Source organism: Polypterus senegalus, chromosome 6, assembly GCF_016835505.1.
Source record: "Polypterus senegalus isolate Bchr_013 chromosome 6, ASM1683550v1, whole genome shotgun sequence".
Lineage (NCBI taxonomy): Eukaryota > Metazoa > Chordata > Cladistia > Polypteriformes > Polypteridae > Polypterus > Polypterus senegalus.
The window spans coordinates 94,590,129-94,614,847 of NC_053159.1; the positions used below are offsets into that span (position 1 = coordinate 94,590,129).

General features: G+C 36.6%; 1 protein-coding gene across 1 annotated transcript in view; it reads right to left on the bottom strand.

Moving 5' to 3' along the window:
• Positions 1 to 24,719, bottom strand: part of itgae.2 (integrin, alpha E, tandem duplicate 2) — a 119,578-nt gene continuing 94,859 nt past the window's right edge. Inside the window, exons 23-32 of the mRNA XM_039756549.1 lie at positions 23,524 to 23,631; positions 22,897 to 22,976; positions 15,095 to 15,175; positions 14,332 to 14,404; positions 13,100 to 13,186; positions 12,979 to 13,005; positions 6,707 to 6,787; positions 6,529 to 6,612; positions 5,290 to 5,400; positions 1 to 1,303 (exon numbers count right to left, since the gene is read on the bottom strand). Coding sequence (XP_039612483.1) covers positions 1,223 to 1,303; positions 5,290 to 5,400; positions 6,529 to 6,612; positions 6,707 to 6,787; positions 12,979 to 13,005; positions 13,100 to 13,186; positions 14,332 to 14,404; positions 15,095 to 15,175; positions 22,897 to 22,976; positions 23,524 to 23,631 — 813 coding nt within the window. The 3' untranslated portion in view covers positions 1 to 1,222. The remainder of the gene's footprint in view (positions 1,304 to 5,289; positions 5,401 to 6,528; positions 6,613 to 6,706; positions 6,788 to 12,978; positions 13,006 to 13,099; positions 13,187 to 14,331; positions 14,405 to 15,094; positions 15,176 to 22,896; positions 22,977 to 23,523; positions 23,632 to 24,719) is intronic.

Consider the following 24,719-nt stretch of genomic DNA (forward strand, 5'->3'; position numbering starts at 1 on the left):
GAGGTGAAAACCAATCTTCTTTTATTTTTCTAAGTCTTGTATGCAAGAGATAACACTCACAGAAACATGTGCACCAAGCTGGCAGTTAGTAAATGCCACAAAGAGGAACTGGTGCAGTGCTCTTTTATACAATATCAATCAGATTACAGTTCCAAGGAATTAATTTCATAGGTAAAATACCTTTAACATTATTGGTTACATTCAGCTGCTAACAGCATATGGTAGAATGGTAATACATTAAATGGCCACAACTGACCAGGCCCACTAGACTTACTTCATTGATCCATGAGTTCAATTACCTTAAAGTGAGTACATGGTGCACTGCTGCAGGGTACATCTGCACCTCTGCACAGACCAGAGCTGTTAGGCATAACTCAGGTAACCACAAGTTCACTTTTTCACTCTAGCAAAAACTATCAGCATGAAACTAGCCCAACCAAAACTGATACAGCAAGCACACTTTACAAATAGAATACCTTTAACTTTATTTCATTTATCTTTTGAAGTCATGCTTGTTTCTGTTGATAATGAAAGCTAGATAATATGCTCCTTAATACAAACATATTCAATAAACTTTGCCTTCATGATATTACTTATTGTGACCTTTTAGCAGTTAAGAGTAAGCTCAGAAGAATAAGAGATTCGGCACAAGCACAACTGGTGTTGTAGCTGGTTTCCTTTTTAATAGTGCACCTACACTCAATGCTCTTATGCACTGAACCAAGGTTCAAATTCAATTTTTACAGTATTCAGGTTTCCTCTTTATTAGGTTAACTGGTCATTGTATATTGACAGTGCATAATAAGTGGCATTTGATGGTCTGGCTTTCCATCCATGCCTTCCACAATCTGATGCCTGAAAAAATTCTGTAAAGACATAGTAAATTCAGAAAATGAACGAATCGATGAACAGATTTCTTTTCCCAGGAATGTGTTTTTTTACACACTCAAACCAAAACCAATAAGAACAGGATCATTAATAAAATTAAATACAGAAATAAACTCTTAATATCAGTTACAAAATTTAATTCAAAAGGAAAATAGACCTTGAGAACAGAAAACAGCTAACATGGTTTTCAAATAAACATTTGGCTCCAGGAAATAATTTACAATGATTTTTTTTCTTTCTGTTTTTTCCTTTTTAGGTTCAGTAATATCTATTATGAGATCTTACTGAGAAGATTGTGCAGAAGTCAAGATGATTCAAATATTTAGCAATCATTTCACATATCTTCTTTCTTGGTTTCCTCTTGCTGCTGGTCAGTCATCGTTTTCTCTTTATATTTTCGCTTAAAAAAGCCAATCTGTACAGATATATAAAAATTTCAAGTTATGTTACATGATAGGTTTCTGCTCACTGATGCACTCATATCACTGCCTTCAATCTAGACAGAAGAGAGTTGAGCAACACTATTAGCACAGTCTAAAAATTAAATGAAGTTTTCAATTTTACTGGTCAATTAATAACTGACATGTCTATAAAATTAAAATGAAACAATTTTTCTTTTTACTCAAAATTAAGAATAATCTATGGAAAATACTGTATATATACTCAGCAAAAAAAGAAACGTCCCTTTTTCAGGACTGTGTATTTCAACAATAATGTTTTAAAAATCCAAATAACTTTACAGATCTTCATTGTAAAGGGTTTAAATAATGTTTTCCATGCATGTTCAATTAGCCATAATCAATTATTTAACATGCACCTGTGGAATGGTCGTTAAGACCTTAACAGCTTACAGAAAGTAGGCATTTAAAGTCACAGTTCTAAAAACGCAGGACACTAAAGAGACTTGTCTACCGACTGTAAAAAACACCCAAAGAAAGATGCCCAGGGTCCCTGCTCATGGGCGTGAACGTGCATTAGGCATGCTGCAGGGAGGCATGAGGACTGCGGATGTGGCTAGGGCAATTAATTGCCATGTCCGCACTGTGAGACTCCTAAGACAGCGCTACAGGGAGACAGGAAGGACAGCTGATCATCCTCGAAGTGGAAGACCACGTGTAACAACATCTGCACAGGATCGGTACATCCGAATATCACACCTGCGTGACAGGTACAGGATGACCACAACAACTGCCCGAGTCACACCAGGAACACAGAATCCCTCCATCAGTGCTCAGACTGTCCGCAATAGGCTGAGAGAGGCTGGACTGAGGGCTTGTAGGCCTGTTGTAAGGCAGGTCCTTATCAGACATCACCAGCAACAACGCTGCCTATGGGCACAAACCCACCTTCGCTGGACCAGACAGGAGTGGCAAAAAGTGCTCTTCACTGATGAGTCACGGTTTTGTCTTACCAGGGGTGATGGACGGATTCGGGTTTATCGTCGAAGGAATTGAGCACGTCTGGGACCTGTTGGATCGCAGGGTGAGGGCTAGGGCCATTCCCCCCAGAAATGTCCAGGAACTTGCAGGTGCCTTGGTGGAAGAGTGGGGTAACATCTCACAGCAAGAACTGACAAATCTGGTCCAGTCCATGAGGAGGAGATGCACTGCAGTACTTCAAGCAGCTGGTGGCCACACCAGATACTGACTGGTACTTTTGAATTTTAGCCTCCCTTCATTCAGGGACACATTGTGAAACATTTTTAGTTTATGTCTTATGGTGTTGACTCTTTTAGTGTTCATACAAATATTTACACATTACGTTTACTGAAAGTAAAAACAGTTGAAAGTCAGAGGATGTTTCTTTTTTTGCTGAGTATATATATAAAAATATTTTTTAAAAAACACGCTTATATTAAGAAAAAAAATAAAAACATGGGCACTTTTGCTAAGATTTTAAGAAGATTTTTGAATGTTGATTGATGAAAATCGCCCACGCTTTTATTTTTTTTACGAGTGATGTATGAGCGACTTATTTTTTACTTTTTAGTACACTTTTTAACTTAATATAAGCGTGGTTTTTAAAAAGTATTTTTTTTATATACCTGTATATTATTTTCAACTTTTTAGTCTTGGGTTTGTTTTAGTTCTATCTGTTACTAGCGCCATCTATTAGTGAAATCTATTCTTCATATGAAAATTTAATTTCTTAATTAACATGGATTAATTGATCAATTAGTGAAACTGATTATTGATTCATGTATTGTCACCAGAAGTCAGTATGTGCACAAAAATTCAAGTCATTTGGACAATAGGAAGTGGATTAAATATCAATTACAAGATTTGCACCAGACAACAAACAGGTGAAGTTAATATCCATCCATCCATTATCCAGCCTACTATATCTTAACTACAGGGTCATGGGGGTCAGCTGGAGCCAATCCCAGCCAACACAGGGTGCAAGGCAGGAAACAAACCCCGGGCAGGGGTTTGAAGTTAATATAAGAATGGTAATAAAAAGAAGAACAAACAATGAAAATGTTTTTCAGTCATTAAAGTGTTTACATACCTTAGATTTTTTTAAATAATTCAAATAATGTATACAATTTAAGAATTAAACTCTATCCAATCAAATGACTTACTGAATACACTATAGGGTGTTATTAGGTCGGGGCTACCACAGACACATGCAAAATTTGTGTTTTGCTTGGCTAATCTGACACCCAGAGTCAATTATTTTAAGCATGAATAAAGTCATTGCCTGTTCAGTTTTCTGTATGTTTTTCAAACTAAACAGATAAATCCATTAAGACCTTTCTTATATTAAAAATGGCTTGTTAACATTTATGATGTAAATGGAACACATTCCTTATTCCATGGTGGGTGACAAGGTAGAGAATTAAAAGTTTTCCTCTGATTTAAAATGTGAGTATGAAGTGTTTATCCAAAGTCATCTCCTGTCCATTCATGACCTGTGAGTTGTATCGATAGCCCACTACTGCATATAGGCTATGTTTGCGTACCTCATTTAATCTCCACACAAGAAATTGCATTGTTTGAGTAATGCAGATATTGATCACATAGCTCTCATGAAATCAGTTACATAGTAATCAAGAAAAAAATATCATGATTGTTTCAGAAATATTTATGTCATGTTGCTTTCTAATTGTCACTGCAATCATACTACAAGAAAGTATAAAATATATGACAAAAATAAAGGCATTGGTTAATCTAATATTGTAAAAAACCTCCTGCCTTTAAACTATTGTCTGATGTGATGCTGCAGACTACATTCAAGCAGGTTTGTATATAGACCAGGGTTATTCCAAAACTGGATTCCAAACTAATCATGTGTCAAATAGTAAGAATGTGCTTTACTTAGAAAACAGTCTTATTAATATTTCAAAACAAAAAAGAGCATAGTCTTTGATTACTTGATTTTATCTTTTGCACAGATCGATCAAGGTGTCCATTTCTGTTTACCACTAGAGGTCAGCTGCAGCTTGGAATTTCCCTCAGAATTCACAGGCACATAAATTATATTGTATATAACACACTTAACTAACAGAGCATGCCCTAAGTGGTATAATAAATCATTTTACATAATTCATATGTATGACATAACAGTATATAGTTATCCAATTGATATTTACTGAATAATCACTCATGGATTGCTCAGGGTGTAAATAAGAATGTTAAATATGGCTCACCACCCTCTATCAGCAGCTCTTAAAAGAATATACAACCTCATTACATTAGTATTTAAAGTCACAACAAAATGCTTTAGCTTAGAGTTAAGAAGCGAGCTGGAAGCAAAAATGTGTTGGCAGAAAACAAAAAAGACCAGAATACTAATGCGCAAGTAAAGGTGTCAAAAGGAGACATTGTGGTGAACCAGTCAACTCTTTTGTTAAAAAGTTTAATATGTTTTTTTTTAATTATTAATTTCCCTATATGCACATTAAAAGTGTAAAGATCTCTACTTTTAAGTTGTGTCTAGACTGCATTATATAAATAGGGATTTTGAGTTTATTTTTTGTGGATGAAATATTTTATTTCCGACTACAGAGAACACTTTTGATACATATTGCATCAGTACATTTTGTAATATTATTTAGTTTACAGCAGCATGGCTGCATAGTGCTTAAGATTGTTGCCTTACAGTTTTAGAGTCCTGGATTTAAATCATGGCAATGTATCTGTCTATATAGAATTAAGAATTCTTATAGATTAAGAATTCTTAATCTATGCAGGCTTTCCTTCAATTGGGAATCTGATGTTGGGGGGGTGACAGATCCAAAAGACATATAGACTGCATAAGCCAGTGCTGCCTTAATAAGCTCCTGCATCCCTGAACTGAATTAACCAGTTTTCAGTATTCATTGTTAAACTTAATCAACTGATAAAAGAAATTTAGAAAAATCTATTCAGAGAAACAAGAAATAATTTAATTCATACTTACTTTAAAAAGGATAAATATCAGGACAGCTAGAATCACAAATCCTGCAACAGAACTTCCTATCATGGCAGGTAGATATGAATTTTCTTTTAATATATCCACAACCAATGGCACCTGTAGTTAATTACATAGAATATAAAACACTAATTCAGTAAAGAAACACTTTTTTACATAGTACTATAGCAAATAAAAAAAAATCAATCTTCCTGTTCTTAGTTTGTCCTTACTTCAGCCTCATGAGATTAGGCTCACAAATCACAATTATCAAGTAGTTATTTTTCAGTTCTAGTTGCAGCAAATGCTTACATACTTTGGTGTGTTTTGTAGGAGATGCAATAAGAATGATGTGGCACTGTTTTATGCATTTGTGGAGAGAGTATCAGTTCCTTCACTCTCTATATTAACACAAATCCATTTCAGATGGGCACAGGATACTGGCAAGAGTTTAGTGTCCCATATTGTCTATGATTTTTACACACTCAGTATAAATACAAAGCCAATGATTTAGAAGTACTGTATTGTAGCTTGAGAGTCTGAGTAAGATCTGTGCTATTTGTCAATGTTGTTCTCTCTCTCGTGCTCTGCTTGGTTAAAAGATGGTCTTTAAAGTTTAACTAGTGACTACAGGCACATGAGATGTGCTTTTGCAGGAAACATGGAATTTTTATTTAAGCTGAAAAACACAGGAACTGTAAAATCTGAGTTATTCTCACATTTGACCTGGCTCTGAGATATTGTTATAATTTGCCTTAAACAAGATGTTTTATTAGCTTAGAGCCAATAGGAGTGATGGGGCAGGGAGAATGAAAGATGTGAAAGGTGTGAACGTAAGGAGCTTTTGGTGATTCTAGAGAGGACAAAAAGGGGATACACCACTCTACCTGAAAAGAGCCAAACCTCTTTTTGAAAAAGGCCAACATGTACAACAGGATTTACTGTTCTTACTACAATATTTCCTTAGGTTCCTGGAGTTCTTCCTGTGTTAATCGGGTTTGTTAACTTATAAAATTCAGTTTTTGAGGCCAGTGTAGATGTAGCCATTTCAGTGAGTGTGCCCATTGGTAGAATGGCATACCATCTAGCATTGGTTTCTGTCTTGTACTCAATACTGCCAGAACTGCAACCAGCTCTCTATGACCTTGAACTTGATAAGTGGATCACAAATGTGTAGATGAATTGATAGATGCAGTAACAATAGAGTGACACAGTTGGAAAACATACAAAATAATATTTAGTCAGTACCTCTACTTGATAACTTCCTCCATTGTCTAAATATAGGTCTTCATTATAATTAAGTATAGCAACTGCTGTAGTGTTGTGAAGTTCCTTCAAAATAAAATAATAATAATTAGTTGCGATGTAACTTTTGTTACAAATAGATTCTTGCCAAAATTAAAGAGGAAAGCATGCTTTATGTTACCTTTTCAAAATTCACTATAGTATCAACAGTAATGTTAACCTCCGAAGCCACAAATTTGCATGTAGTGATGTGATGTTCAACCTACAAAGATATAAAGTCAGAAATTACAGATAAGAATAAATAACATGTTTGTTAAATTAATACACATGATAGTTAAAACTTTGGACTTCAAACCTGAGGTTGTGGGTTCAAATCCTGGTACTAACACTTGTAACGGATGGCACACATCAGCTGGGTCCCTGGCCGAGATGGATTAGAGACTCTTACCTGGCTGGGAGGCCAGTGCAATGGAAGGACGGTACTTTCTCCACATTAGATGGCAGTATCCCAGGACTTGGATACCCAGCTGGATACCCACAGGGCATGCTAGGAATTGAACACCTGGAGTGCAGCCCTGTTCAGTCCCATGGGCGTCACCAGGGATTGCCATGGGGATGACAAGAAAGTGATTTGACCAGACCACGTCCAAGCACCGGAAGTACTTCCCAGTCTGAGATAAAAGGAGTCACTCTGCCTCATCCAGGCGAGTTAAAGGACAGACAAAGCTTGCCGGGGAAGAGTGCGGAGAAAACTGAGACACAGAGAAGGAAGAAGAGTTGTTGGTGTTTTTGTTTTACGTATATAAAAGAAGCTTTGGCAAGGCATTTGAGTTTAATAATCTTTTATTTGAAACTGAGAGTTGTGTTGCTGTGGTTGTGGCTGGGGTTTGGTGGGGTAAGGATTCCCTGGCCATCTGCTTGGCAGGAGCTTTGAAACAGGAAATATTCTCGTGACCCAACTAACGTAGACCAACTTTCATGGGGCCAGCAAACCATGGCAAAAAGTTCCAGAAAACTGGATAGTGTAGGGACCTCTAAGACTACATATCCCTAGTATCTCTGCAAGAAACAACCAGGCTTGCTCAAAGAATGTCTAGGCCAACTAGCTCCTGAGGAGTCTGAAGCATCCCTGAATCAGAAAAGGAAAGAGCAATGGAGGCAGCCACATTAAGAAGATCTTGACGATGTAAAACTTGACAAGGATATAGAAAGCATTCTGCAACCAATTGTCATACACGTGTGATTAGGAGGAAGTTGAGTGGACCAAGTGGAGGTAATTATCCGCCAGGCCAGGGGGTGGCGGGGTGCGCTAAACCTTCTTCTGTTGTTTCTGCAGGCCAAATACGGGAAAACATACCTGATTTAACAACAATATTGTCACTTCTGGTTCTGCTGCCAAAAATGATGTCACTTTCAGCACCGGCACCAAGAATGACGTCACTTGCGGTTCCGGCACCAAGAAAGACTTCACTTCCGGTTTCCGGCCTCAGATGACATCACTTCAGGTATAACCTTTTAAAGCCTCCATCTTTCCCCCCACTAGATCAGTTCATTCTGGAACTCAACAGTGCACATCAGTATCTATCTCAAAGCCCTTTTTGCAGCCAGGGATGATATAAGGGTGGCTGCACCAAACCTTTCCAGTGTGTTGAGATTAATTCTTTTACACAATACAAACCTTGCTGCGGGTGTTGGAAATGATTAAAACAACAGTGAAAGGGATTGTTCTGTGGCTAAGGGATCGCTACAGGTGCTGGACTCCTCTCTGAAATTAATGAGCATAGAACTTGTGCCCAAATTTGATTTGACTGTACAGGTGACTGTTTCCTGTACAGTAGAAAATAAAGGACAGTAGAGAAAAGGAGTCCCTGAGGTAAGTGAAAGGAACTGAGTTGCTGTTGTTCCAACAAGTGAACAATGTATAATGGTGCCTTGGTAGTAGAAATAAAATCAGATCTATATGCCTAAGGGGGAAGAGATGGGGGTAGTAGGTGCTGTGGCTGCCTTTTATAAGATGTTTTTCAAAAAGAGTTCTTATACTTCAGTTGCTGCTTTTTCCAAAACTTTTGTAAAGAGATCAGCACAGTTTCTGCCTAGTAAAATATGAAACCAAGGTGCCCATAATCTCTAAGTACCTGAGTCATTGGTCAGAAAAGTATCCATATAGATTGAGAGATCCAAGTTAGGTGAAAAAGATGGAGTTCAGTATAAAATGGGTCAGTTTGTTCCTGCCATCGTACTATTTATCCTTACTCCTACAAAACCATTTATTGTTAAAAAAAGATGTAAAGGGAGTACTAACAGCAAAAGGTCCATCTTTAACCCTTAGAGTGACAGACTTTCTGTGTATCGCAAAATGGAAAGGAGAGCCCGGTTAGAAAGTCAGAGTCGCCTAACAGTCAAGAACGAGAATCCTTAAGGTTATGTGTTCTGGAATGAGCCCAGAATGAACCAGAATCCTCAGAGCAGAGGGTGGAGTCAAGATTTCCCTCCTTCTGCTGAGCACGCAAGGGAAGACACTTGGTGGGAGAATTCTGGTGCTACATGTGTCATTGCCGGAGACATAGCACCTATAAACTACCCAGAAAAGTTTGGGAGCACAAAAAATGTGAGTAGGACATTACTGCTGCTGAATCTTTTATATCCTGTCAGAAGAATATACCCCTTGTTAGACTGGCCACCTAGCCCTACAAGGTTCAGACCAGGCAGAGACAGTGTAACAGATAGCACATTTTGGCTTGTATCCTGGCTGGGATGGAATAGGGAATCTTACATGGGACTTGTGTCACTATACATGTATCTGGGGTTGGGGGTGCTACAGTGCTCCTTACAGGTCACACACAAAAAACAGTGGATTATCCATCATAATACAAAAATCTTTGATTTTCTCTGTTCTGCTTGGATTTGGACTCAGCTTTGTTTTAATTAGTATTTTTGGATTTTATATAGTTACCTTCAGACTCAGACTTTTACATAAACAGCAGAATGACCCGATACACGAAACTGGTACTGTTGCAGCTAAAAATGAAGACCAGGCTGCCTCCTCAACTTGTGCATGTTGTGTTGTTATGGGAATAGTCCAACGCCCACACTACATTTACAGGGTCTCCTGTCGCAGTTCTGCTTGTGTCTGGAAGGACTGCTGTGGTTGAGCATCTTCTGTTAATCACATCTATTTAAAGACTATGAACAGTATTCAGCTGTCTGTTCTGTCTTAGTTTGTTTCCCCCCTTCTATTGCTTTCTTAATTGTTAGTCATTTTATTCTTTTTAAAATGTGTCTTTTTACTCTTCTCTTTTATTTTCTTTTAATGTTTGTTTTATCTTAATTGATTTTATTGTGTAGTACTTTGGTTGACATATATTGTCTTTTAAATGTGCTACATAAATATAAATAAATAAATATGACTTGACTTGACTTTACTCCCCTTTGCATACACTTTTCTGCCTGTGGCAAAAACCTTATCCTACAGCCTAGCAGCCATTTCTCTGTTACTGCTAGACCCTTTGCTTGCACATCTTTGACAACTAATGCTTTCTAAAACACTGTAAGCAGCTGCCTCAATGCCAAAGACTGAGTAACAGGTGACAAATAATATGTAGTACAAAGCAGAGGGTTAGATACACAAACAGGTAAATTTTGAATCTGAAATCAAATCACAATTGAGATTGTGATTACACAACACATTTCTGCTTTAAACAGAATTCAACAAATAAATCAAGACAACTGGACAGTCTTTATATAGCAATGTAGGCCGCTACAAAGTTGAACTAATATTCCATTTGTCACTGTATTAATGTTGTGTATTAGGGTCATATAACCTACTTACAAAATATGATTGTTTCACATGATTTTCCTTGTTATTTATAAATTCCTTTTTTTCATTAACATGCTCTATTTGACTGTGAAAAAATATATCTTGAGCTCTGCCAGAAGAAATCCTAATAAATTTTGTTCCCAGCAACTTTTCTAGATCTAGTTATAGACACAGATTTATTTATTTATATTTATTATATTTATTATAAAACAGTATAATGTTAAACTTACAAAAAATGTTACCACATACTAGCAATTTGAGATTCTAGAATAGCTTGACCCTGGACACACTGGAGTACCACAGCTGCTGATCTGGGGGACTCTGAATTGTGGCCTCCTACAGCCCTCCACCCTCCAAACATCTGCACACCATGACAGTACTCATAATGGCCAGAACATTTCTGGTAAGTGCTGCATTTATCTTTGACAACTTTTATTGTGGGTGTATTGGAAAGGACTGATTATGGATTTGCATGCTAAAGTATTCTTTAATACAAGCTAAGTATAAACTTATTTGTGTTGTGACTAATTTGTGATGTTGTCATTATTTTGATGTTTTTGTAGTAGTGAGGCAGCAAGTAAAACAGCCTTCCAGAGTGCATTTTCCAGCTTTGAAACTGATCTATCCATGGCACTAATGATCTCTGTTGGACATAGGCACCTTTCTACAACAAGTACCATCCCAGAGTAATTTACAATAATTGCAGCCGAAAGAAGATAAAGACATGTGCAGAGATATTTAGTGAATTATTCTCACTATTTTTGTTAATATTTGGACATGCATGTTAGTGATTTACTGAGTGTCACATAGTTTGTAAGAAGTGAGAATCAAACTGGAAACCTTGTGGATTAATGTCTAGTTACTTATCCAATATATGGACATGATTCCAAGCAGTAAGCTAAAAGATTACATAGAAAAACATAAATATTAATGAAAAAATAGAACATTTAACTCAAAATAGATATTTGAATAGTCACTAGGTTGTAAACATCACATAAGCTGTTTGGTAAGTTCCATTTGTAACTTGTCTTAACTTTGATTAAAGAGCATGCTAAGTAATATAAAATAAGTTTGTTTAAAAGCTTAATTAATTGGAGTTTCAAGAAATCAATATAGGATGGTTTTATACATACAAATAAGCTTTGACTCCCTGCATCCATATAGTTGGATAAATTTGTCTGAGACTATCGGAGTAAAATATGACGTGTTACTACTCACCAGTTTGATAAAGACCAAACTAGGCCAAGTTTCCTTCTATCATGAGACCAAACTTGACCACATTTCTCATTATGTTGTAAACCAGCAGCTTAAAATTCTCTAATTATTCAATAATCATCTTTAACTCTTTTAATGTACATAATGCTAAATGTGATACATTTAAAATATGTCAGAATCACATGTTAATTTACTTTCACATATGATCTAAGACTATGTTTTTTCCCTATTGCCTGCATTTATTCCCCTAAAATAAATATAATTTTCAATCTTCTTCTTTCGGCTGCTCCTGTTAGGGTCTGCCACAGCAGATCATCTTCTTCCATATCTTTCTGTCCTCTGTATCTTGTTCTATTACACCCATCACCTGCATGTCCTTTCTCACCACATCCATAAACCTTAGCTTAGGCCTTCCTCTTTTCCTCTTGCCTGGCAGCTCTATCCTTAACATCCTTCTCCCAATATACTCAGCATCTCTCCTCTGCACATGTCCAAACCAATGCAATCTCACCTCTCTGACTTTGTCTCCCAACCGTTCAGCCTGAGCTGTCCCTCTAATGTACTCATTTCTAATCCTATCCATCCTCGTCACACCCAGTGCAAATCTTAGCATCTTTAACTCTGTCCTACCGTCCTGTAGACCTTCCCTTTTAATATTAATTTATTTAATTAATTAATAGTAATTTTTAATATTAAACCTATATTTCAGAAAAGGTCCATATTTACTTTAGCATCATTTATAAAATGTCAGGTAGAAAAATAGTTTTCTACATCAGTGAAGTTTGGTGCAATTTTTCTGACTTTTTATTCAAAATAAAAATGTTGCTCATTTTTACTGTCTTGACCTCTGTAGCACACAGCAGCTTTGCAAAAAAAGCTACAGATGCACACAATACCCTCCCAGGAAATTGTGTAGGACTCCATAATTCAGTCATCTATTTTGTATTCAGCTCAAAGTACATGAATTTACCACGAAGGGATGACTGCTTGTTGTTGGATTGCTCACCTCTACAGATCCCAGCAGGCAGAAATTATCAATGTGCAACCTTCTGTTAACATTTTCAGAATTCACACTTGTTAGCAAAACGTGGTGAGTCTTAATAGCATATAAACATTATCTAAGCATTACACCACTGGATAAATATTTAATATTAGATTTTACATTAGAATAGTATAATGCACTAGACAGCAATTTCCTGTGATTAACACATTAGGCAAAATTACTGAGGATAAAAAACAAATTTAATAACATAACTGAGAATAGTTTAGAAGGCTTGAAGTTATTAGTCAGAATGTAATTTATAATGTATTTGCAAAATATTTTCAGGGCTGATAAATCACTTTCATGTTTGATTGTACAGAATAACTTATACCCTAGCTTCTATAAATACTTTAAAATAAAAATATTTATTAAAACTTACCAAACAATTTTGAATCTCTGATGCATTCTAAAATAAAGAACAGTTCAGCATTTTAAAAACTATAATAACAAAAAAAATATGTAAAATGATGTTGAATGGCAGGTTTTATTATTTTCATCACCTGTGAAATAGTTGCTTTTATATCTTCTACACTCTTCAGAATGATTGTCAAATTAAATTCTGCACCAAAGAAGTTTTCTCCTTTTACCTAAATGGAAAAATAGTACATATAAATGTTAAATTTTCAATTGACATAAATATCCTTAAATGTAAAACTATTTCTACACTCAGAAGTCAAGTCAAGTCAATTTGGGGAGCATGCACCGGTACAGTGCGTTGCCGCACCCACTACATGACGAAACAACTCGGGATCCCGGTTTGCAAACCCCCAGGCAGACATGCGGTCCAGTCCCACCTTCCGGAAATGACCCTCTATCAGCTGCAGCCAGGTGTTACGTGTGCGACCCCTTGGCCTGGTCCAGCCACTCGGGTCCCCAACAATGAGGATCTTACGAGTTGGATCACCCTCGGGGAAACGCGCCACATGGCCGTAGTGCCGTAACTGACGCTCCCTCACAATGCAGGTAACGTGCGTCATTCAGGACTCCATGAGCAACTGCTCATTCGACACAAAGTCAAACCAACGGTACCCAAAGATTTTCCAGAGACAGACAGTACCAAAGGGGTCCAGTCTTCGTCAGAATTGCCATTCCTGAAATTTGAAGGCTTGAAATCAGCTACTATATACTTAGGAAAAAACTTTGATGTTGACGAAAAAAATTCTAATGTTCACCTGACCTTTAGTCTTTACATTATTGCGCTATCTTAGATATGCATTATCCTTTTTCTCCATAAGAAAAATGAAAGTCTTTCATAGCATGATTGTTTGTACACTGTGGGGAATGATTATTACTGTTTTCCTTATGCTGAATGGTTGTACTGATGATTTACAATGTTTGTATGTTCTTTGCCAAACCAAGATCCATGCATTTGGAAGGGTTACATCAATAATATAAAATAAACTAAAAACTGTTAAACTGATTGCACAATGCAGAAGACCTCAGTAATACAAATAACGTTTTGTAAAAGTTAACTCTAAACTTATTTCGGCCAATTTAAGAGGTAATCTATCAGTATTTAAATTAAGGCTAAACACCCATAACTTTAAAACAGCATATGGTTATTAGAGCTCATTGCTAGCAATAATTGAGGTATACACTGACTACAAAAATGCATTGTGAAGTTATGTTTTTATACCAATTAACTATTTTCTTCATTTTGTTGGTAGTAAGTGTGTCAAATTACCCACCAAAATTCATATTTTAAAAATTACTCCTGAGATAATTGTCATACCTCAAACAGAAACTTGACAGGATGCTTTCCTTTTGCATCTTCACTTAATGCCAGAAATGCTGGTATGGTGCGTCTTTCCAAAGAAAAAAAGAAATAAATATATTTATATATATGCGTATATATATATATATATATATATAAAATACTTAGTCTTATTTATAGGGAGGTAAATGCCAAAATATAACATGCTAGCAATTCTTAGTCTATCATAAAGCAAGGGGGCATTTTGCAAATACAATTTATCCACCCTGCGGTGGGCTGGAACCCTGCCCGGGGTTTGATTTCTGCCTTGCGCCCTGTGGATTGGCTCCAGCAGACCCCTGTGACCCTGTAGTTAGGATATAGCGGGTTGGATAATGGATGGATGGAATTTATCCACCAAATATATGTATATATATATGTATATATGTATGTATATACTGTATATGTATGTATGTATATATAGGGTGGTCCAGATCTAATTATGCAATTTTCATTACGCTATAACTTATTAAGTTTATTACATAGAAAATCACCTGAAAAATCCTGGACCATCGAGAAGTGTGTGAACTGACTACATGAAGAACCGTCTTTGCGCCGAACTGGAATCGTCCCCGCATAAATTAAAGTCATCCAAATGACTTGGATCTGCATAATTAGATATGGACCACTCTGTATATATATATATATAGGCTCAGTACAGAGAATGTTTCAAAAGATAAGTGATGAAACTGAAAAATAATTTAAATAGCAGATGGTAACAGTTGGTCGCCTTTCTACTCACCCTTTAAGGAACATTTTGACAGAGTGCTTTATATGAATGGCATAGCTGACTTCGTTAAGTAATTGTGATCCATTATTTTTACTGCAAGACAATAAAAGAATGTTTATTGTATATTTTTGAAACAATAATAATTAAATAATTTAGTCATAGAGTCTCTGCAATGAGGTATAACTAAAGAATTAAATGATTATGATAAGTATTTCTAATCTGTACACTGCATTTTAAAAGGCACATTCTGGATAAATAGTTCTTATGATACATTTCTTTAACTTGAAGTAAAGTTTGTTTTAACAATGATAGAAAGGTTTTTACTGTATTGCCATTTATCAATTGGATAGCAGTAATTTTATCATCGATACAATTCACCCTCCTAATCTCTTGCTCTTCATTAATATCCCATACATCTATCCATCCATTTTCTGAATCTACTTTAGCATTAAACATGAAAATATTTCATATTCTGTTTAAATAAGCACATACAAACTTTGTGTTGTATGCAGTGAATGATATTCCGGCTCTTTGAAGAAAACATATTTATAGTCTTACGGAGAAATGGACCAACATCACTGTAGCAGGGGTTTTCTAGCATTAATATCTCATCATTTGATGACTTTGTAAAGACATTATACATAATGGCCAGTAGTGTCGAAGCCTTTTGTTAATCATTGTTTCAGGTTCAGCCTGTTCTTAAAGGATAATTTTGATTGTTGAAGTTTTTTAAGTCAAAGTTACTTCTTCACAACCATGGTATATATTAATTTGCTTCATAAAACTTTGTTCTAAAGTGAAGAATAGTCTATAAATGTAAAACAATAACTAGCTGTTTTGTTTTATAATAAAGTTAATAGTTACCTGGGTGTGTGGCGATATCTTTGCAAAAGGACAAAGGTCCAAGTCTTTAAAACCTTGGTAATTTCTGTTTTGCTATATGGGTGTGACACATGGACGCTATCCATTGATTTGAGATGAACATTGGAGTCCTTTGCTACAGGGTCTCATCAGACAATGCTTGGGTACCACTGATTTGACTTTGTGTCAAATGAGTGGGCAGCTCACAGAGTCCCGAATGAGGTGCATTACCTGCATTGTTAGGAAGCATCAGTTATGCCACTACGGCCATGTGGTGCAACTTCCTGAGGGTGATCTGGCTCACAGGATCCTCATTGTTGAGGACCCAAGTGACTGGACCAGGCCAAGGCTGCGGCAATTAGGTGGTCATTTTGGGAGGTTGGAACTGGACCATGTGTCAGCCTTTGCCAACCAGGATCCCAAAGTGTTTCATCATGTGGTGGGTGTGGCAACATGCAGTACCAGTGCATGCTCCCCATCCTGACCGGACCTGTACCTCTGTCCCAATGTGAAACAAATCCTTAGAGCTTCCTGAATAAGTCAATTTTTCAAGCAAAAATGTTATTGAGTATTGATCCAAGTCTTGAAATCACACACATATTGCAAAACAGCATGTCCATGTCATATTACATATTAAGGAAAAAAAGCAAAAAGAAATACATTGTGGTGATATTCAGCCATTTAAAAAGGAGACTGGCTGCTAATTTCACTTGCCGGTCATCTTCCTCTGTGGCACCCTTCAAAGCTAGGAGCGTAGATTCACCTTTGAAAGTCATCAGTTGCCATTTCTAACATTATTGAATGTTGATACCCAGGCAAAAATTGTTGCCTCTGTTCTTTAGATAACTTGACAATAATAACTGAAAAAGTTGCGCTGACATTGGCTTATATTCTTCCAATATATAGAAGCTTATTTCATTATTTCACGAAGATATTGCCTGCTGCAACTGGATTCATACCAGTTTTTCATTTTCTCTTTTACCTTGTTATTTTCAGTTATAGATCTAGATAAACCAGTCCTGCAAGGTGATGAACAAAAGAAAAACTTTATTTAGCAAATCTGAATTAACCATGAACACTTAAATGTCTTTCTCTTTCTTTCACACTTGTTTCCTTATAGCTCGTACCATATACTTTCCTCTTAAGACCACCTTCTTTTTTTTATTACAAAAGCACACATAACCTTCACCATATAAAGAATAAAATGATACCCCATGACATTTTACTTAATCCATCCTAATATATAATGCTACATAACATTCCTCCAATCCTTAACCCAGAGTTCAAGGGATTATTTTGCCCACATCTTGAGAACTGGATTGCTATCATATTAACCTTACTGTATTAGTCAGTTTCTTAAACAAATCTTTGTGGAGGCCTTCTTTCCCACCATAGATAAAAAAACAGTTTCCTGCACGTTTATTCTTGGTTTTGTTTTTGCACATACTGCCTTAATAACCTGTTTTAGAACACAAAAAGCATTTTTTGTTTTTGAAACTGCACGCCTGAGTGTCATGCTTCCCCCCACAGCAGTAACATATTGTAATGACCCAATAGCAAGGAAATCTGCTGAAGAGACACCAGTGATTGTTAAATGCTTTCTTCATTGTACAGGGTGAGCCAAAATGAAGTACCACATTTCTCAAGGTCATTGTGCAAGGTAGAGGCAGCTGAGTGGGTTGGGGTGGGGTTCCTTTGATAGGTGATCTCTTCTAGTTTTCAGTCGGCAAAATACCTTGGTCTGGTGCTTTCACTGTTGAAGTGTTCTTGAAAAACAACAAATCTATCTTCATTATGCAACGTGCCTTCCTAACGCACTTCAGTATTCCTCCTAATGGTGACATCCCAAAACGGAAAACAATTCTTCAGTGGGTGGCTAAATTTAGATAGATGAGTAGAACATTGAACAGAAAATCTCCAGAATGTATGAACACCTAAAATATCCAAGCTGCAAGGGCATCAATTTTGCAGTCTCCTAGACGTTCAGTGTGCAAACTTGCTTCAGCCTTAGGCATTTCCAACATGTCTTTGAGGAGGACAAAATACAAAATGATGGTAGTGCAGGAACTCACTGAGATGGACTGGGAGAGCTGCAGAGAGTTGCATGCAAGCATTCTACAAACCGTTCATCGAGATGCCATCATCATGTGCAGCGACTAGGAACAATTGCATTTGAATAAGCAAAACTTTCGACATTGGGCTGAAACCAACCCAAGTGAACTTCATCAGAGACTCCTGCACAGTAAGAATAAAGTTTTTGGCACCGTTGCAAAATTTTACTTTTTTGAGGAGGGGAGAGCAATGGTCACTATCATTTCAGAACGTTACATTGAAATGCTAGAGAATTTGTTGTGGCCCTAGCTGGAAGAAATAGATGTGGTGGATGCCTGGTTTCAACAGGATGGAACAACAGCTCATAAGGCACGGAGATCCATGCAAATTTTGAGGGAGATGTTTCTGGGGAAGCTGATCTCCCTGCATGGTGATGGCGGGTAGCCTTCACAATCACCTGATCTTGCTCTGTGCGATTTCTTTTTGTGAAGCTATCTCAAGTCGAAGGTATACACATACCAACCTCAAAACCTTGAAGCCCTCAAGGATGCTATTCGCCACAAAATCACTGCTATTCCCCTTGAAATGGCCAAACGAGGCATGCGAACGTTCAGAAATCATCTCAAAGAGTGTATCGCTAATGACGGCCACCACCTTCAAGACATCATTTTTAAAACACAGTGAAAAAAAATCTATTTCATAGTATGGCTATGTAAGATGCCACTGAAAGTGAGTTAAAGGCTTCAGGCTTCAGTTGCTTAATGTTTTCTTTGCAGACTCTCTTCAAGGGTTGACTCCAAGTAGCTGTCCTGGGTCCTTTTTATGTCATTCATCGTTCACAGCTCTACCCGCTTCCTCAGAAGGTGTGCAGATCTCACCTGTGTGGTTTCGTCAAAGATTTGGAATCAAAATATGTTGTCTTTCTGGAAGTCCTCTCCTCCCCTTTTTGCGAGATCTTAGTGGATTTGTGGGCGAACTTCTTTGAGCTTTTAGTGGTTCCATAGCCAGCGACATTGTACAAGATTAAATCTACTTTTGACAAAAGATCAGTCTGTATTTCTTGGGAGTGTATACCACACACTAGATATCTCACAGCGAAATTACAATTTGCTGCCAGCTGTTTCAAAGCTACTGTATATTTGGCAATACTTTCCTCTTCACGCTGGTTTCGTTTATAACAGTGAAACCACTCCGCTGTAATCAAAGACTGCGGTTTGTAATGTGGTAACAGCACATCTTTCAGCTTGTCTTTGTACTTGGAGTAGCTGGCATGACTCATTTTTTTTAACAAGCCATGCCTTTGTGCCTGCCATAGACAGAAAAGCACAGACTTTCATTTCCTCCGGCATGTTGTTTGCTGCCATTCTGGGGCTCAAAATGTTCCAGGTAAGAAATGTGAGTTTTTTTCACAATGCTACTTCAAAGTGAATGTATTTGTCAAGTTTTATAAGTTATTTTACAATGAGACACCGGTCCTCATGGACTCCATTATAAATGCAAAAGCGGGGTTGTTAATTTAAAAATTTTATAAAATATATACCATGACTGAGAAGAAATAAATTCAACTTGAATAATGTCAGACTTAACCTTTTAACCTTCTGCCTTTCAGTTCCTAGAAATTGCCACTTACTGGTATATCTCCCAGAGAAGAATCTATTCTCTTATAGCAACCATATGTTTGTAATTTGAAAATTGAAATTTAGGTCAGTAAAGGACATTCTGGCCCCTTTGCTTGGAAACACAATCTTTGGAATGTGGGAGGAAACCTGGAATATCGATAATAAACCCATACAGAGATAGAAGCTGAAAAGCCATGCAGTTATGTTTCGCATCCACATCAGAATGGCATTTTTTTGGTTTTCTTGAGACACAGCTTTTTGTTTGTTCTAAGGATGTAGAGCAGAACATGCTGTGCAGCCACAATTAGAATGTGTTGTGTCAGGCCTGCATTCTATGATTTAATTTTCACAATTTTTGTCATTTGCATGGGGAAAGAATTTAGATGCAAAAATGCATGTGGACTAAAGAGTTGGAAATAGCCCACAGATGGATGAGAATACAGCATGCAATAGCCGTCTTATGAGAATAGTTTCCAGTACCATCCATGTTGGAGCTAGACAGCATGAATGTGCTGTGGAACTGAATATATAGGGCCCTGCATGGATACAATGGTGGACCTGTAGATGGATACTTCATCTTCCCTTCACCCTCAGGTCTCAAGTGTGCTGCAGGGTGTGAGGTGTTTATTATCTATCTATCTATCTATCTATCTATCTATCTATCTATCTATCTATCTATCTATCTATCTATCTATCTATCTATCTATCTATCTATCTATCTATCTATCTGTCTATCTATCTTCTCCCATTCCGGCTTGGTTAACTTAAAATTTTTAACTACCCTGTTTTTTTCAGGAGCAAGTGGTGGAAGGTCACTTCATGATAAAGTTCTCTTTTTTAATTAAGATTCTTGTATTTCTGTAATTGTGTGTGCAATCCACTTTTGTCTCTGGGTATAGCAACTGGTCCCAAAGTACAAACAGAGTGAGGTTGTTCTGAGGAAGCCAAGGCAGAAAATTGAACACATCTGTTCTACCATAAGACAACAAGAGTTGAATTGCAGTCTCCTGGACCTCCAGGTCCTGTGCATTAAAAAGAAGGTACACTTCTCAATTGTTCTGATATTGTACATCGTCTTTTGGAAATGTTTTGAAAACTGTACCTTTTAGAGTTGATTATTTTATTTTTTTATATCAGTTGTCATGCATGTGCACCTGAGGATCACCTTCCTCACTCAATAAAGATAACCTATACCATGCCAGAACGAGAGAGGGTGCTATTGCTAATGGGTGCTTCAACTGTTTTCTGTGGGCTCCTCCAGTTCTTCTGGCCCTTACACAGTATTAAGATAATTCTGGGAATACATGTAAGTTATGAACAAATGGTAGCACAAAAAATAAAGAGTGTCATGTATAAGGAAGTCATAGGGTCAGCAGATCATTGGGTGCATTTTTGCTCAACTAAGATGAGACAATAGTGGTCATCTCAACAGCCAGGACAAAGGTAAATTATTGTGTAAATTTTACAGTGCATACAGTACCTGACAAAATACTTTATTTTAATCTTTTACTATGGCTTTAAACTTTAGATTCTAAAACTGTAATCACTGCACACATAATTTTCAACAACCTGCCATTCTCACCAAATGTTTGTTAGCTGAAAACAAAGGATGATCATTATTATCAGCCATCTCAATGATTACCACAACAGATCTCTCTATTATAAAAAAAACCTTCTGGAGGGAAACAGTAGATCAACAAGACGTGATCTTCACGTTAAGATCACGGAAGACATTTAAAAGACCCACGAGACTAGAGAGATTGGCCATGGAGCGTCTCGTGGGGACCTTAAACATGAGACTTTGTGCCAAGAGATTGACCCAGGACCATTTTGCAATGATGTACAACATGTGATTCTTGCAAGACACGCCCTACTTACAAATAAATAATAGCATGGGCAGCAACACACTCAATTGTGTTTTGGCTTTGAGCACACACAGATCCAGGGCTCTCAGCGCATATAAAGCATATAAGGACAATACGTTATAAATGAAACGTAGATGACTAAGCGAAGAAGAAAGCAGCATGGAGAAAACATACTCAAAAGTGTTAGAGAGACAAAAAAGAAAAAGAATAATCTAGGTGCAAATTCAGAAAATAAGGAAAGTAATTATCAGCCCGGAACAAGTGGAATTAAAAAAAAAGCATGTCCAATCCGGACGTTGGTGCTATACACATGCAGAGCAGGTTAGAGATTATGAAAGCAGTGGAGTTTGAAAGGCTCATAAAAAAAAAAATTGGCGCAATACATATGTGGAGAAAGTTAAAGAATATGAAAGTAGGAAAATTAGAAAGTATAAAAAAAAAAAGTAAAGATCGCAGGAGCACAAAAAATGCAAATTATTACTTGAGAAAGGGAAAATAATCACCACAGACCAGGTTTCATTGAAAAAAATGCAGGATAAAGCGAGGTCAGAAATAAAAGACAGAGTTGAAAACAAAGTACAACGTCATAAAAAAGTTAAAAAACAAGGTGGCCAAACACACGCAGAACAGGTTAGAGATAATGAAAACTGGAATTCAAAAGACTCAAAAGAAATGTAGACACAAAGCACATGCAGAGCAAGATACAGAATATGAAAGCAGAAAAAAAATGACGGTGTCAAAACAAAGAAAATAAACATCGCATTAACGTAAAGAAAGAGAAATTATTACTTGAAAGGCTAATAGAGATTGAATATATTATGGCATAGGTAATATGTCAGAAGTATGTAAATATTGTAAGGCTTTGAAGTTTAAGTCAAGAGAATTTCAAAAACGGAGTTTACCTCACATGCATTTATTGGTTACTTTGCAAAAAAAAATTATTAACTGCTCATGATGTAGATCATTTTGTCTGTACTGAAATTCCAAACAGAGAAAGCTTTCCTGAATTATGATACAAAGTCACAGAGCTCATTTAAAAGTTTCAGAACGTTGGGACTTGAAAGATTCAAAATATTGTTTTACTGAAGTTCTGAAATAAAAGTGAAACTAATGAAATAGCAACAATTCAAAGAAAAAAAAATCTTAAAAGTGTGTATCCAGAAAAACAAAAACAGGGGTTGATGAGCGAAGCGAGCAGGGGGCGAAGCGCCCTAGTACTAAATTAAAATAAAGGTGGATTGTATCCATCATCCATATGGCCTGTATGGTGTCATCTTTTTTCTGATGTGATGGAAGAGTTATATGAAATATAGTTATCTGTATCTGTAATGCAATATGTTGGAAGCAAACGTGAAAGTAGTCTATCCTGTACTAGAAAGGAGAACACCTAAATGAATAAAATACTACAGCTACTTACCAGCCAACACTGACATTCATCAAAGCGCCATTTTCATTTGACTTTGTATTTGTTACTTGCCAGGTGATTTGGAAATATATCTGTTTAATTTCAGAAAAATAAATTCAATGAGATGAAAGACTTGCCAAATAGCTTAAACACATATTAAAAAATAAATATACATGTAATGTCATTCATAGACTTTGCTTAACATATTTATGAATCCAACCCCAAATTAAGGCATTCCAAATCCATTGTATATTAATTTTCATGCATTTCTATATAAAGTAACATAAGGCTGTTTATTATAAACTGAAAAAAGAGCTTAACTAGGAAATATTGAAATAATTATTGGATAAACTACGACAACATATTTTTATTAGAAACTAATATAAAAACAGTTTACAGCAGTGACACAGCCTAGGGTTACAATAGGCCCATATGTCAAGAATGATAAAGTTTATGCTTTTGTAACTGATTTCAAATATAATGCTTTGGACCATGTAACCTTTTCTGATAGCATTATTTTCTTATAGCAATCATGAATCACAATACTTCTTTTTATGGATTATTGCTTTTATCCAGTGCATACACCCATAGAAAATGAGGTGACATAATTAAAAGCAATACATTTTGTCTTCAACTTACTTTGGAGTCTGTCTTGTAAACAGGATATCCAATTTTTAAACATAACCTTGAAGTTTCTGTTTGGAGTGGATGAATCTCTGGACTATCACAAATAAATTCTTTTACTTCCTAAAGAAAAAAAGATAAATGGAAGGATGTTCTTGAAACTTAACATACTACTGTATATAAAAGGTAGAATGAGGATATGATTAGGAGTACAGATGTTACTTAATATTTTTATAACACTTCCTTCTTCTGGTGATATACACTGGTCCTCAAATTATTTCTCCAGGTAGCAATTTTCAGATTTGCTTCCTCCTGATTAAGGCTACTGGAAACTGGAGCCAAGCAGCAAGAGGCACAAAGCAAGACCACGACTATGATGGGGCATAAATCAATGGCAGGATAGTATTTTAGATAGATTTTAGGCACAAGTAATAGGACTGTATTTAGTCTCTTTAATCTGCCTACTGAGGGCTTTCATTTCATCTGAACAGTTTTAATGAGTTAATAATAAACACAGACAAGGATCACATTAATGGCTGTGTCCACACAGTAATGAAACAGGACAAACTTCAAAAATCAATAGACGTTGGCACTGTATCTGATCGTGATTAGCTCTGACAGCAGAGCATCCTCCGTGTGGGGAGAAAAACATATGACTGTGATATCTCTGGCAATCAGCAGCTACCCTCTAAAACACATGTACAGTACTTATAATTTCTCTCTCAAAACATCAAATGTTACTCCTTAACAATCTGTAGATCTGTGTTTCCCAACATTGGTCCAGGGGGCACACTGTGGCTGCAGGTTTTTGTTCGAACCAGCTTCTGTTTTTAATTGGAATCCTGGGCTAATTAAGCGGTGTGTTATTTCCCAATTTCTGTGTTTTGGGAACAATATAGAAATTAGAAGTTTGGTATATATATATATATATATATAAATAAATGGCAACTGTAAAGTGGTCCCAAACCCTCCAGATGTACAGTGTCTACAGTATCTGTGATGTAGCACTGCCCGTCTGCTTTACGTCACCCTTTGTGATGTACTTTGCTTCCTCTTAAAGATACTCTTACTACTAACCAATGATTCTTCAGCTCTTGACCAGATGCCCCCAATTATTCATAAGCTGAGAATTTAAGCAAACCTTTCATTCTAAATCATTCACTCTGTGCTTTGAGTCTTGCATGCTGGTAATTCTTAGCATGCGACGTCTT